Source organism: Festucalex cinctus, chromosome 3, assembly GCF_051991245.1.
Source record: "Festucalex cinctus isolate MCC-2025b chromosome 3, RoL_Fcin_1.0, whole genome shotgun sequence".
Lineage (NCBI taxonomy): Eukaryota > Metazoa > Chordata > Actinopteri > Syngnathiformes > Syngnathidae > Festucalex > Festucalex cinctus.
In genome coordinates, this window is record NC_135413.1 from 31802929 (window position 1) to 31818836 (window position 15908).

General features: G+C 42.1%; 2 protein-coding genes across 4 annotated transcripts in view; one reads left to right on the forward strand and one right to left on the reverse strand.

Annotated features, from left to right (window-relative positions):
* Positions 1-14078, reverse strand: part of sema4ba (sema domain, immunoglobulin domain (Ig), transmembrane domain (TM) and short cytoplasmic domain, (semaphorin) 4Ba) — a 109261-nt gene extending 95183 nt beyond the window's left edge. For both annotated transcript variants that reach the window (XM_077517640.1, XM_077517639.1), the window contains exons 1-2: positions 13691-14078; positions 3767-3903 (exon numbers count right to left, since the gene is read on the reverse strand). The gene's annotated coding sequence lies outside the window, so the exon portion shown is untranslated. The remainder of the gene's footprint in view (positions 1-3766; positions 3904-13690) is intronic.
* znf710a (zinc finger protein 710a) lies at positions 467-15236 on the forward strand. Of its 2 annotated transcripts, none has more exons than XM_077517643.1 (5): positions 467-622; positions 6964-8454; positions 10721-10912; positions 10991-11165; positions 12961-15236. In XM_077517643.1, exons 2-5 carry the CDS (start codon positions 6979-6981, stop codon positions 13122-13124), a joined length of 2007 nt encoding a protein of 668 aa, XP_077373769.1. In that variant the 5' UTR covers positions 467-622; positions 6964-6978; the 3' UTR covers positions 13125-15236. The 2 variants fall into 2 exon arrangements, with proteins under 2 accessions (XP_077373769.1, XP_077373767.1); XM_077517641.1 differs by lacking the exon at positions 467-622 and adding an exon at positions 5312-5408.
* Positions 15237-15908: the final 672 nt, after the last annotated feature.

Below are 15908 nucleotides of genomic sequence, written 5' to 3' on the forward strand. Positions count from 1 at the left end.
ATCGATCTATCACTACAAATACAAACATAAAAAAAAAAAAAAAGCATATTATTCCTGTTGCGCAATGACCCATCCGTGTGGCCTTTATTACAATTTCGGTGAATACATCTCTGATGGGTATCAAGTAAAACTAATCCTCCATTGCCCCTGTACAAAAAAATATTTGACTTTATTTCAATTTTGGACATGCTGCTTTGAACTAGTACCACACAATAAATGTTTTAAACCACTCGCTCAAAGAGGTGGCTCACTTCCTCTTTCCAAAAAAAAAAAAAAAAATAAAAAAAAAAAAAAAAAAAAAAAAAAAAAAAAAGTTGAAAACTCTGACCCACATCAGAGAGAGGATGTGACACTGCACTGTGTGCTTGCTCTCCTCAAGATAAACAACAAAGAATGGCACTTGCAGAGACTCCAACAACAATACATTTTGCGTGCTTCAAGATAAAGGCCTAATGTCGGCTCATTATGACATCAGAAATCAAAGCTTGACTTTGTATTCAAAAGGTTGTCCGGATCTGTAAAGCCCTCAGTTTGTGTTTGTTTCATAGTCGAGGTGCAGTCGATCGGCCATGGAGCACAACTCGGTGCTGGGAAGTCGAGGAGGGTGCGTGCAGATGTGAAGGTACGAGCGGAGTACTTGAGTTTGATTCCTTCTTGTTGCGCAATCTACACGTTGAGCCAAGTTGTTGCTGAATGAGAGCGGAGGAGCAAGGACTGAATGTACGAGGGCGATCCATCGATGAGATGCTGAAATTGTCATCTCACGATCACAATGTGAGCGACATCGCTAAAATTTGAATAGAAACAAGCAACTGTCAATAATTTGTCCCTTTGTTTGACTTGATTTTAGCGCCGGTTGTTGCGTACTTACGAGCTTCCCCTGACCGGTGACGCATTTCTGTGATAGCGGCGCACATTTTCATGTATTTTTTGTGCACTTCTGATGGGCACCCCCCCCAAAATTATTGGGATGGTTCTGTTCAAATAATAATAAAAATAATAATAATAATTGGAAGCACTTCCCCCCCCCCCCCCCCCCCCCCCCCCTCCTTAATACTTTGCCGAGGAATCGGATCGGGACTCGGTATCGGCAGATTCTCAAAATCAGGTGACTCGGACTCGTGTGCAAAAAAAATTAATGTGATCGGGACATCCCTAGTAAAATTGAAAATGGATATAAAAAAAGTATTACTTGAAAAATATATAAAAAATATATATATAAATGGAAATAAAAGGAGCAAAAAATATGTACATAAATAGATAATTACATTTATTTTATTTTATTTATTTAATTTGTGAATTACATTTTTTTAATATTTTTATTTTAATATTTTTATATATATTTTTTTATATCTGTTTTTATTTTGACTTTTAGTCATTTATTTATTTATTTATTTAGTCGTTTATTTATTTTGAATTTTGGCAGTTTTTGGTCCTCCATAAAAACCGACGGTCTCGCTTCGCAATCAGCCCGTCCGCCGCGCACGTTATCTATCTGGAATAGCGTCGCAGGCCCCTGGAGTGAACCTGAAGAGTATAGAAAACGGACGGATGGAAAATTGCCTGGCGAGCGCCACTTAAGTGGACGGCGAAGTGGAAACAAGGCGTCCGTTTCGGCTCGCCAAAGTCGACGGCCAAGCAAGCAAGCAAGCAAGCAAGCAAGCAAGCAAGCAGGTTGCACCGCTTGTAAGAAATTCCGGCCTGGACCCGAGCCAGCAGCGCATTTTCTTCTTCCCCAAACTTTTGTTGTCTGTGTCTTTTTTTTTTTTTTTCATTTTCCCCATGGGCTAGCTCTGTGTTGTTTTATGTACGTGTCCCTTGTTGTTTCTTCCATGTGCTTTCTTTGTCTTTCAGCCTCTTATCTCTTTGTTTCTTCCCTCGCTCTCCTTCTATTTTCTCTCCCTCGACTTCCTGCTATCTACCACCACCCCCCCCCCCCCCACACACACACACACTCACTCACTCAGCCGCCCCCCCCCACCACACACACATATCCACTCCTTCCCTTCCCTCCCTTGTGCTCACTCTCATTCCCTATCTCCCCCCCCCCCCACCTCCACTCCCCTTTTCTCTCTATCTTTTTCATTCTCGCAGACGCTGATGATTGATCAAGGTTTTCAAGGTTTGCCCTTTCCTGTTATTTAGCGGGGGGGGGGGGATGTTTATGCACGGCGCCCGCCAACTGGCCACATGCACACCTGTGTCACTCATCTTGCGCCTGTTTTGGTGTTTGTTGGACGACCTGCCTAATTACGAGGACGCGGGCCGACCCCGTCAAATGAACTCCAAATATGTAATTTGTGTTCCACCTGAAAAATCTGGAAGTTGAATAGTTAATATCTTGCTTTTCCCTCACTCTCTTCGTCTCTATCTTCTTTCCTCAACAGCCCCCCCCCCCCCCCCCCCCTTCCACCGTCTCCGCTGCCTCTCCCTCTCACTCATCCTGCAGCCCTCCACTCCTTCTTGATGGACTCGTCTCTCTCTCTTTATTTTCACACCTCCCCATCCCCCCTTTTTTTTCTTCTTCTTTCAGGGCATTGTCTCTCAAGGCTCCCTCTTTCTTTCTTTTTTTTTTTTTTTTGCCACCCCCTCGTTGTTGCTTTCTCTTTGACATGACCAGTCTCTCCTTTCCTTTCATACTCCTTTTTTTTTTTTTTTTACTGCATTCACTCCTTCCCTCCCCCACACGGCTCTCTTTCCTCTCTACCCTTTTTCTTTCTGTCTTTCATGCACCCCCTCCTCCTCACTTCTCCTCCCTCCTCTTCTTCTTCTTCCTCCTCCACTCAGCTTCACCCCCCCCCCCCCCCGCGCTTCTGCTTCTTTCTTCCTTATTCTTTCTCCCTCTACGCCTCCCTCCCTCCCTCCAAACTGCTTTTCTCTCCTTTCTTTTCGCCTTCTCAAGTCTTTTGTCATTTCTTACATCAAATTTTTCTCCCACTGTACACACGCCGGCCGGGTCTGTCTCGATGGTTAATTAATTTAGTTGCACGGTTCGAATGTAGAAATTCAGAAAAACTGCGCAGAAAAGTTCAAATGTCGGCTGTCCACCTCTCCTTTTTTTTTTTTTTTTTTTTTGTCTATAGACGGACGCACCTTCGCTCATAAAAGTCTCCCTCTTCTGCGAATGTGTGTGCGTAAATCAACTTCTGATTGGCTTCTGCAGTCGTGCGTTCGGGTGCACGCAGGCAAGAGAACGTGCAAAGTATGAGACAGCAGAGACAAACCTACAACTATTTTCAAGATACGAGCTCATTTGCAAACATTCAACAATTCATCAAAAAAAAAAAAAAAAGAGGCTTCAAGCTGTTAAGTTTACTGTCTAACAAGTGGAATTACACTTTTTCAAAACAACTTTTTACCTTTGGAAATGCTCATTTAGCTTAATGCTAACAAACGATGCTAACCCGCTATTGACATGATACAGCGGAGGTTTACACATTTAGACAATATAACAATACTGTGCTGACAAACATATACAGTTTTACATTTCCTATTAGTATCATGTAAACTTATGAGCGCACAGAATTGTGAGAAAAAAAAAAAGGATTAATGCCCATAAACTCCAACTGTGGTAATCGTTTTGATATTGAGGATGAAGTTGACAAGAGTAGACTTGTGTAACCAAATTTTGGTGACAATTCAGCAACTTTTAGCTTTAGTACATTGACACTTGTGCTCATAAGTTGACATACTCCAAGGGTATGAAAGTTTTCAAGCTTTATCCTCTATGAAAAATAATATTACATTATTTTACTGAGCCACTTACCTAAGTCGTAGATGAATTCCATTCTTCTTCTTTGGTGTCACCATGACTAGTGTTCAGTTTTATATTGCCCTCTAGTGGCCAAGGTGGACACAGCAGAAGGAGCAGTACAAACGACAAGGGTTCGGCACCAGGCCAGCCTGTGAATAGCAAAAAAAAATATGCATTTAATTGACGCCCATTTGGTGAGATCTTTTTTGTTTAACACCAAAAAGACCTTCAAAAAAACACGGATAAACATTCGACATGCATTTTACACAAAACAATGGGGAAGGAAATTGGTTGGGACAAAAATATATGATTGAAAAGTATTGAAAAAAAATCTGTAAATATGTGAATCCACAGGTGTTGAACCGCGAGTAAACGAGGGTCTACTGTAATTTTATTACAGCATTAAATCATGACGCACAAATCTATTTGATTATGTTGACTACAATATTATAGACGGCCACTTCTCCTTGTTGAAAAAATAAATAAATATTAGGGATGTAACGATAACGGCAATATCGTCGTCATGTCGCGATATTAAAAGCAGCACATCTGCTTAAAAAAAAAGAAAAGAAAAAAAAAGTGGGGTTGATTTGCACGTGTGCTGTTCTAGCACCCTCTGGTGGCTAGTTTTTGTAGTGCAATTTAATATTCACAAGGCATCTTTTGGCCCTTCTATGTTTCAAATCCACGATAATGGTCAGATGAAGGGAATTGTAATATGATTTCTTATTTAATTTAATTAAATATATATTAATTTGTTAATTTTATTAAATAATAAAAAATGTATTAATTATTATAATAAATAAATATATATATATATATATATATATAGTTTATATATTATATTTATTTATAATATTTTTATATTTTTTATTGCTGTAATGTACAAAAACACAATTTTGTGGGGTTTTTTTTTTGCATGAGCCCATTTGTCTTTTTATAATATCGTGACCTTTTTTTGTATCGTCAACCTCCCCACAATATTGTGATAATTATCGTATTGTGACCTTCATATCGTGATAATATCGTATCGTGACGTTTGGACATCGTTCCATCCCTAATAAATAAAACACAAAAATGTTTGCTTGTTGCGGGTGGGGCAGCCCGGAACCAATTCATGACTTTCCCATTCATTTCAATGGGAACAGACGATTTGGGATACGAGCGAGGTCCCGGACTGAATTCAAGTCGTATCTCAAGTACACCAACTGTACTGTATATATGTACTGATGAACGCAAGTGCGATCAAGTCGAGATAAAGAGTGCGCGGAGAAATGTGCGTTGAAGGGTCATGCTGGATTGGATGTGGCGAGAGAGCCAGATAAGATGTGTGTGCGTGTTTGTAAAGAGAGAACAGAGGAGAGAAAGAGAAGTGAGATGGGAAGGAGAGGAGAGGGTGGGAGGAAGAGAAAGAAATGGGGTGATGCTGTGTGTGTGAGTGTTTGGCGGGGCGGAGGGCTGATGGGGGGGGGCGCAGGCACAGTCAGTTCTGATAACAGCAACAGTAGGAGGAGGATGAGCCGTGGGACCGCCCCACTTCCCCCCCCCCCCCCCACTCCGATTATAAATAGGAGGCGGATTGTTTTACTCCACTCATTTCTCCTGAAGGATGAGATCCCTCAAACATCTCAAGCATCACTCTAGGAACAATGTGGTGAGTTCAACAACACAACAACTTGAGTTCGCGCGCCGGCGGACGGACGGACTTGTTTGTGTACATTTTGTTTTGTTTTTGTCACGTCTCATGTGTTTGCGTTTTGCCATCCGCGGCGCGTCGGTGCGTCCGTCCGTAGGTGTCTCCTCCGCTCGCCAACTTTCCGCGGCAAAAAAAGTGCGGCCTCGCGCAATTACCGCGCTTTCCTCTCTCCTCGGCCTTGTCGTTTGTCTTTTTCCTCTTTCATTACGCTCAGCTTTCTCTTCTGTCACTCTTGTCTTTTCTGTCTCGCCCTCCACCAGCCAGCCAGCCAGCCATCCTCCCTCCTCCTTTCCCTTTCCTTTTCTGTCTTCCCACCTCTCACACGCTCGCTCAATCTCTCCTTCCCCTTCCCTCCTCTCCTCCCCTCTTTCTTTATCTTTCAGCCCCTCCATCTCATTTCTCTCTCCGTCTGACTACATCCCTCCCTCCCTCCCCCGCCCACAGCTCTTCCTCCTTCCCTCCCTCCCTCTTTTCTTTCTCACTCTCACGCACGCTTTTTCAAACACACACCCAGTCACTCTTTTTTTTTTTTTTTCCTTTTCTTTCACACGCAAACGCGCGCAGTCTGTCTCTGTCTGACGACTGTAAAAACAGTAATTATACATGACGTGCTTATCAGGGCATCCAGGTCTACTCGTTAGTAGTGCCTCTCGGTCGTTTCCCTTTTTCAGCGTTTTGTCCGAGAACTCTTGCGTCCTACATACTACAACTCGTATATAACAGTGATTGAACAGACTAATCAAAACAGGCGCACGGGCTGAAAAACCTTCGGAAACCAGCGGCCTACGATTTGAAGCGTTCGTTGATTGCGCGCCGTTTCACTTGGAGTCTGCAACTCCCCGCAATCGCGCAATAATTTCCCAGAGTTATGCATCGGGCCGGAATACGGAATGAGCTCTCGGAGCTCAATCAAATGTCTGTTATGGATATGAGACCGCCTGCCCGCTGCTATATATCATCTCGTTAAGGCGTGCAGGCAATATGGAGCTGAACGGGACGGCGTAACTCCGGCGACGGCCTTGTCCCGAGACGTTCCCGGTCAGCCAGGCTGGCCGAGAGATCCCACAGGAAGTGCTGGGACAGTCCGCGGAAGTCAACTTCCTGCCCGGACCCGCATCCTTTTCTTGTGTTGTGTATTATTCCACAGCACGTCAAGGAAGGAAGCGGAGTGCTACGCATGTCTGTCGTTTTATCGCCTTCATCTAATGTGTGCAATCAAAGCAAAGAAACAAGGCAGAGTTGCTTTGACAAAGCGGAACCCTGACATGTAATCCTTTGCGTGCGACCTGGCACAATCAAGCATAACAACCTAATAATCTAATCTTTTTACATGACAGCCATTTGGTTTGTATTAATAGAACTGTTGCCACATCATGAGGCTAAAAAAAGGGGAAATGGGTTTCAATGCGGTGATATTGCGTAAGGTCAGGTTTTGTAATAACTGAAAAACAGAGAGGAACACTGTTTGGTTCTGTGAGTTTTCCTGATCCAAACTGTCGTACGTTTCTTCCAGGAGGAGAGTGGCCAAATGTTGCGGACTTACCCAAAGGTGACTGGAGGCCAAATGGACGCGGGCACGCAGACGGAACCCGTAGTGGTTCTATCGTTGGCTCAGGCCGCCGTTCTCGGACTCATCTCCCAGAATGAAATTTTTGGAGCCACGATTGCTCCAAACGGCTTTTACACGGGAGAGTCCAAAGAGGGCCCGCCGCCGCCGCCGCCCGAGGCCATGGAGTACGAGTATGCGGACCAGCTGATAGGGGCCAACGGGGACTACCTACCTGAGCCTGCTGGGGACTCCGCGTCTCAGCTTAACGCTAGTGAGAGGAGACGGCCAGGCCCCCGTGGACCGAGGACCAAGAGGCCCAGGACTGATGGAGAGTTAGTGGCGCGCCCACCCAAAGCTGATAGTCCGCAACCGCACGTCAAAGGTGAACTGATTGAGTCTGAGACATCTCCTACTTGCGTTCACGTGAACGACAGATGTATCCCTGCTAAGGTAGGGGATCCTATTGCAAATCCAAAAAGTTCTCTGAAAGAGCAAGCCTGGGGAAACTGTCCGTCATGTGTCAGAGACACGTCCCTACCACAAGAAGGTGGACCACTACGACAGGGCCGAGAAGAAAGCCTCAATAGGGTCAGGAAGGAAGAGGAATCGGTGCTGGAAGAGGAACCAGAGGAGGAGGCGCTAAATCTGAAGACGGGTGGAGATAGTGCCGAACCTCTGGACAACAAATATTTCGAAGCCAACGAGGTTGCGTACGAGTCCGCTGGCATGGCGCTACCGGGGGAGTATGAGGAAAACGGCCAGGCCATGCTCTGGTCGGACCCCGAGGGTCTCGCCAGGCGAATGCAGATAGACCGCCTGGACATCAACGTCCAGATCGACGAGTCTTACTGCGTCGATGTGGGCGAGGGTCTGAAACGATGGAAGTGCCGAATGTGCGAGAAGTCGTACACGTCCAAATATAACCTGGTCACGCACATCCTGGGCCACAACGGAATCAAACCCCACGAATGTATCCACTGCGGGAAGCTCTTCAAGCAACCGAGCCACCTTCAAACGCACCTGCTGACCCACCAGGGGACCCGGCCTCACAAGTGCACCGTTTGCGAGAAGGCCTTCACGCAGACCAGCCACCTGAAGAGGCACATGCTGCAGCACACCGACGTCAAGCCCTACAGCTGCCGCTTCTGCGGCCGCGGCTTCGCCTACCCCAGCGAGCTGAGGACGCACGAGAGCAAGCACGAGAACGGGCAGTGCCACGTCTGCACGCAGTGCGGCATGGAGTTCCCGACTTACGCCCACCTGAAGCGCCACCTGAGCAGCCACCAGGGCCCCACCGCGTACCAGTGCACCGAGTGCCACAAGTCCTTCGCGTACCGCAGCCAGCTGCAGAACCACCTGATGAAGCATCAGAACGTTCGACCCTACGTTTGCCCCGAGTGCGGCATGGAGTTCGTCCAGATCCATCACCTGCGGCAACACGCCCTCACTCACAAGGTACGGACGCCACAAGCCACTGAAGTGAATTGACCGATGATACTAAGAATGCTGATGATGCTAACGAGTTTGGCTTTTATGCCCAGACACAATAGAGTCCAAAACTATCTGGCGATTCAAAGAACGCAATCCATTCAACAGTCAAGACATGAAAGCGCTAAGAAAATGAGGAGCTATACAGCACACTGACAACTTGTCTTTTTTTTTTTTGTAATCTAAATCAGCATGCGTTGTTAATCTTCAAAAGGTTTTGAACTTCCTGTTTGGCTCAATTCCCTACTGGTGTGAATTTGTTTTTGTGAGCGGTTGAAAAGCGCGTTGTGTCTAATTGAATCACCATTTTTCTTCGCTATCTCTTTATCTCAGAATGAAATCACCATCTTTATTCCACCGTGAGATCTGCTGGATTTCTGCAACAGAATGAACACGAAATTAAAGCTGCAACTTAAAAAAGAATTGTAAATGTTTCCACGAGGTGTCCAACCATTTGGCAGGCAAATTTTAATACAGCGCTGAAAGAAAGAATTAGGAGACCACTGCAAAAATAACTAACTTCTCAGATTCTCCTAATTTATGACTACAACTTCCAGGACTGGTGTCACAAAATACATATTTCAAATCTAAACTACAAGGTTTGCCTCTGGAAGAATTGCCCAAAAAGTTACATTGAAAATAGAGAAGCGCCCTGACATACGAGTTTAATTTGTTACCTGAAAAAAATGGAATGTACTCAAATGTATTCTCATTGTACATGTCATCAATAAGGACAGAGTAGGAGTGTGACGATATATCGATAACGCGATAAATCGTGATACTGTGTCTCCCGATAGATTATCGGTACGTCTACGCAAGTGTCGCAATATCTGTAGTTCATTTTCATCCACTGTGACGGCTCCATTGTTCATTACTTATTGAGCAATTACCTGTCGGGCCACTAGGGGGAGCGGCTCATAAGAGTGGCGGGAAAATGGACAGACGTCTTCAGGCGAAGAAGACGCATGAGCTTTGGGCTGCACAATATCGAAAAATGATCGATATTGTGATATTGGCCCATGCAATATGCATATCGCAAAGACATGCAATAAGTTTAATATGGAATGTTATGTTTTTATCTGAATTTGACCAGTCAGCCACTAACTAAAATGTGCCCCGCCTTCCAGTACTTGAACATTATCGAGACGTAACTAAAAATATTTGGTGCATGGAAAAAAAAAATCTAATAATAATCGATCAATAATATCGATATTGCTATCCTCAGCAATTATATCGCATATCACGATTTTCCAATATCGTGCAGCCCTAATGTATATTATATATATATATATGTATATTACATTATGTATTATATTTATATTTTTATTATTATTATATAATGAATTATTTTATTATGTATTATTATTTATTGATTATTTTATTATTTATTGTATTTCTATTTATTATTTATTAATAGGGGTGTTAAAAAAAAATCGATTCGGCGATATATCGCGATACTACATCGCGCGATTCTCGAATCGATTCAATAATCGGCAGAATCGATTTTTTTTTTTTTCGATTTTTTTTTTTTTTTTTTTTTTTTTTTTAGGATTCACACCTTGAGCATGGAAGAATGTTATATGAACGGCACATTAAGCCTTAATATTTTTATTTTAATGCTGTTCAAATGTGAAACAGATTGCAAACTGTTTGTGTACAGTGGCTCACGGTTATAAGCCTCAAGTTTTAGATAAATATATTCATACAAATCTTACAGTGTACATGTACAAATTTACTGATAGTATTTTCTAAATTTGAATGGAAAAAAATCGCAACAATCGACTTATAAATTCGTATCGGGATTAATCGGTATCGAATCGTGACCATTCGTATCGGGATTAATCGGTATCGAATCGAATCGTGACCTGTGAATCGTGATACGAATCGAATCGTCAGGTACTAGGCAATTCACACCCCTATTTATTAATATTATTTTTATTTTATGATTAGTTTTATTGTAGATTATCGTGGATTTATTACCTTAGCAATATCTCACAAGATCATCGTTATCGTGAGCCTTGTATCACATATCGCATCGTATCGTGAGGTAGCCAGAGGTTCCCACCCCGAGCTTGAAGAGGGGGGGAAAAAACCTCAGCAAACAGGTACATAAATAGAGTACCCAACAAACAACAACTGGAAAACTTGAGCGCCGTATACAGACATAAATTGTCTCAACATTTGCGACGCAACACTCTCACAGACCCGTTTTTTTTCCCCCCGCCGCCGATAGGGAATGAAAGAATTCAAGTGCGAAGTGTGCTCCAGAGAGTTCACCTTGTCCGCCAACCTGAAGCGACACATGTTGATCCACGCCAGCGTGAGACCCTTCCAGTGCCACGTGTGCTTCAAGACCTTCGTCCAGAAGCAGACCCTGAAGACGCACATGATTGTCCATTTGCCCGTCAAGCCCTTCAAGTGCAAGGTAATACGTGGAGGCCGAGGATCCGCTTCGGGAGGAAAAGGGCTTTCCAGCAAGTCTTTTTTTTTTTTGGTCTTGCAGGTGTGCGGCAAGTCCTTCAACAGAATGTACAACCTGCTGGGCCACATGCACCTCCACGCCGGCAGCAAGCCTTTCAAATGTCCTTACTGCAGCAGCAAGTTTAACCTGAAGGGCAACCTCAGCCGACACATGAAGGTCAAACATGGCGTCATGGACGGCACAATAGAGGGCCACGGTATGTTTGACACTCAACTCGGGCGCTGCGCTTATAGGACAAGTGAGGCGGGCAAAGTACGGCCGGGCCAGGGGCCGCATATGACGCATATAGCAATCGTGAGTTCGGGAATATTTCATGCAGTCACTTCAAGATTGGTTCACTTCAATGTGTATTGAAGTAAATATTGTGATAAAAAAGAAGTCGTAAAACGAAGCATTTTATATTTCCAATTCAATTCACGTTTATTGATCAGACTCGGGTCCATATAACAAACACACATAACATAAAAAAGAAATGAAAAATACGAAAAATAATTTAAAAAAAATGAATATATATATTTGTTAATTAAAACAATATATAAATTAGTAAATAATGTAATTTTAACTATTTAAATTAATAAATTATAAGATGTACAATAAAGTATATCATTGCTATTTTCAATGACATTTTTTTATTATATTATTAGAGTAATGAATTAAATGACAACTAATCGATTAATCGATTGATCGTATAGATACTTTTTAAAATAAAAATTGAAATTTGTCAAAAACCCTTTCAAAATTCAGCTTCTCTAATTTCTGTAGATTGATTTATTGTGTGAATCAAAAATAAAACATTTGCTTGTGCTTTGGAAAACAGTTGATCAACATTTTTGACATGAGCAAATCGGTAAATGAATTAACTTAGGTTTGTGCAATTTCTACACCGTATATTTGAGAGAAAAAAAATGTATCCTGCTTTGAATAATGGGATAAAAATGAAATTAGGTTGTGTTTTTTTTTTTCCGTTTCATTGGTACTGAATCGAGATGCTTCGCCCATGACATGATCAGCTAGGCTGGGTGAAGATCCAGAGCCACTTTTAAGCAACAACCTGATTCCACATAACTACCAACCCTTTAAATTACTTTAGAATAAATAAATAAATAAATGTAATTTAAAAAAAACTGCAAATTTCGTTCTGTCAGTTTTTTTTAAACAACACCATTAGAGGGCCGAAAGTACATAACATCAATGTATACAAATGAAGGTTATTTACTTATGTTATTATTATTATTATTATTATTATTATTATTATTATTATTATGTTTTTGTAATTATGTTATTATTATGTTGTTAATGCACGCACACATTGAGTTCCTCCACATATTGACTTGCTTCACAGGCATATCACGTTCCCCATCGTCTGACAATTAATGTAGATTTTAAACACAGAAGGGCCAAAACATCCCCAATGAAAATTAAATTGCACTAAAAAAAAAAAAAACGAGCCCCAAGAGGGTGCTAAAACTGCACAAATGGAAATCAACCTGACTTTTTTCTTCTTTAACACGTTTCGATATTGTGGCAGTTTTATCATGATATCGTTATACATCCCTCGTTATTACATTGCCATTGTTTGTTCATGCGTCTCGAGCCCCCCCCCCCCCCCCCCCCCCCCCTCACCCTTCAACTCGGCAACCGCCCGAGTTTCCTGCCCGCCCCCGCCGCGACGCATCTACCGCATAGTGAAACTTTGGCGGGCTTCATCGTGTCGTATTATTGTCAGTTTGTCTGTCGCTAATGCACTTTGACTCAGCATGTCGTGTAATCGAGCGTCGGGGTGTTTTGACGTGTTTTGGCCGTCAGTCGCTAGCAAATATAGCAGCAGTCTGGATTAAGACATGCCTGTCCGTATCAGCGGGGAGCGATACTGACGTGGCGCCAATCTCGAGCGCACGCCTTGTCCTCGACGAGGTCTTCGGAAATAGCTGCGGGGGTCTTATTGAGGACAGGCTGGACTCACGTTTCTCTTTGCTTCTCGCCCCTTACAGAGCCGCCCCAAGACACCGACGGACAGGAGGAGCACGAGGCGGAGAGCTTTGAATTCAGCGAGCGGGAGAACCGGGCAAACAACAACACGGCAGACATTTCGAAACTATCTCAAATGGAGTATTACAGCACATACGGCAAGGGAGCGGGCCGCTGCGGTACATGAAGTTAGCAAAGCGACCCCAAAATGAAGATGAAGATAGAAATACTTTTTTTTTTTTCTCTTGGTTTGTTCTTTGACAAACCAAGCAATACTGCACATTCATTATGCACTGGAATTACCTGCAATGTTTTTGAAACAAATTTTCCAACTGTGCTCACTGGAAACAAGTAGGTACACTGCACAGTTGGAATAGTGTACAACTGTGCTTGTCAAATCTTTTAGATGAAATACTCTAACCGCCCCCCCCAAAAAAAATAGTTGTCCGAGTAGCACCACCATCATCATGGTCACCTTAAAATACAGTAACCCAAGCTAAATATCTTGGGGGAAACACACACAAATTGTACTGTAAGCATACCTGCAAACAAGTGAAATGTCCAATTTGGAACATTATTATTAGCATCATATCGACATCATCTGAGCCGAATGTCCAAAAACACATTTGAAGTTGAACGCATAGATGTTGTTATGCTGCACTGACACATTGAGACAATCTGGATCTCTCGCTATTTCATGTAAACGAATAGAAAAGTTGAAAGAGAAGGCGAAAAACGTGTTAAATCACTCACCAAAGCTTAACAAGCTGCGCTGGTCAACTTTGGTCTGTACAGGAATACTGTGACGAATTCAAACATTGTCTTCGAAGTTTGCTAAATTACGTGGACATGCCAATGCGGAGTAAAAAAATAAATAAATAAATAAAATTATATATGTCGTTCCAAAGTACTGTATTGTTCAAACGTACCAAATGCTAAAACATAGCATTTTCTCCATAATGCTAAGTCGTAACGTCACAATTGCGCGTGCGCATATCAATACCCCGTGGCATTATGGGAATAGCATTTAGCCTACGTGCGTTTTAGCGGCACGTTCGAACGACAAAACTAACTAAAAATAATAATAATGATAATAAATTGACTGGCGAATATATGTCGTTCAAAAGTACCGTATTATTAAAAACGTGCCAAATGCTAAAACATTGCATTTTCTCCATAATGCTAAGGAGTAACGTCACAATTGCGCGTGCGCATATCAATACCCCGTGGCATTATGGGAATAGCATTTAGCCTACGTGCGTTTTAGCGGCACGTTCGAACGACAAAACTAACTTAAAAAAAAAAAATAATAATAATAATAATAAATTGACTGGCGAATATATGTCGCTCAAAAGTACCTTATTGTTAAAAACGTACCAAATGCTAAAACATTGCATTTTCGCCATAATGCTAAGGAGTAACGTCACAATTGCGCGTGCGCAAAGCAACACCCCGTGGCATTATGGGAATAGCATTTAGCCTCCGTGCGTTTTTAACAACACGTTCGAACGACAGAACTGTTTATTCTACATTGACAGGTGTACGCTTCCGTACTAAATATCACCGGAATGGCGAGCTATGTTGTACTGTACTGTATATTGTTGTACAGAATGTATCAGTTGCTGGTACATTTTATTGAGGACCGCTGTCAACTTTTTTTTTTTTTTTTTTTTTTCTGTATTAATTGTCACCTCTGTGTCCATCTAATAACTCTATGAATGTAATTATTTGAATGAACATGTTTCACCGAAAAGAGCAAATCTGAACAGCAGAGCTCCGTTGCCAAAGAATCTGAGCTCATCTTTGCTGCTACGGGCGCCCTGAAACCTTTCGAGTTGGGACACTGGATTTCTTTTGGTCAAATTTCAGACCTTGTGAAAATTGCATTCGTGCAAATCATCTGTAGATCTCTTCAAAAAAAGATGATCAAGAGAGAGATACCCAAAAGTCACGGCTGCTGCATTTCCCAAAAGCAATGCGAACCTAACAGTCATATCCTTTTTTTTAATGGATGAATCTCAACAAGAACTGTCCTTAAAAAAAAAAAAAAAGTTGAAGACAGAAATATGGAGTCCCCTGGTGTGTTGCGGGATGTGTCGCCATCCATCACGTTGCGCGACGCTTTCAGGTGATGAATGACAACCTCCGCACCTGTGACAGGGCGATGGACCTTGTGCAAAATCATTCAGGAAGCGTTCAATATGTTCCACATTTTTCCCAAAAGCTTCACAACAAAACTCAAACACGGTTTACATGTGCAATCCTCCAGCATAGAGTCCAAATAAAAAAAAAATTCTAAGTGGAGGTGTCAGTTCATTCCATCAAGTGTTCGTGATGAATCATATGAGGATGCTGTAATAAATCACTTTTGTGGCGATGATTTGGATCTATAGTACACCACGGTGGTGCCTTGAAATAAGAAATGACACAACTTAAAAATATTTCAACCGAGATTTTTTGTTTAACTTGTAAGAAAAATGTACGATTTTTTTTTTTTAAACCTTGTATTGGAATCACACTCGACTCTTCACAAGCAGCAGTTTGTAAGATAGTAAGCTATTAACTATATTTTATTGCCACTCCCAGTTAAAGTTGACTGTCATATTAAAAATAAACATTGTCTCATACAATCAAATAGTTTTGCCTCAGTGAAGTCCACTTAGCTTAATGCTAAGAAACAATGCAAAACACCTTTCGACAGGTTAACAATGTTAACTATTTTAGCAATGCATATTTGAACGCAAGTGGTAGAACAAACGTTTGTTTTATCCTGTATGAACACAAATGTTACCGCAGCTTACTGAATTTGTGTACCGGGGTCGCCTGCAGATGACGTCACGCTACGATATTAACAATCTAAACTGACAATATTTGTCACATCTGAGACAATTATTTTATGTATTTATCATTTAGTCAATCTTTTATTATTCATTTAATATCTTTTACGTTGATATTCTTGGGTTTATTTACG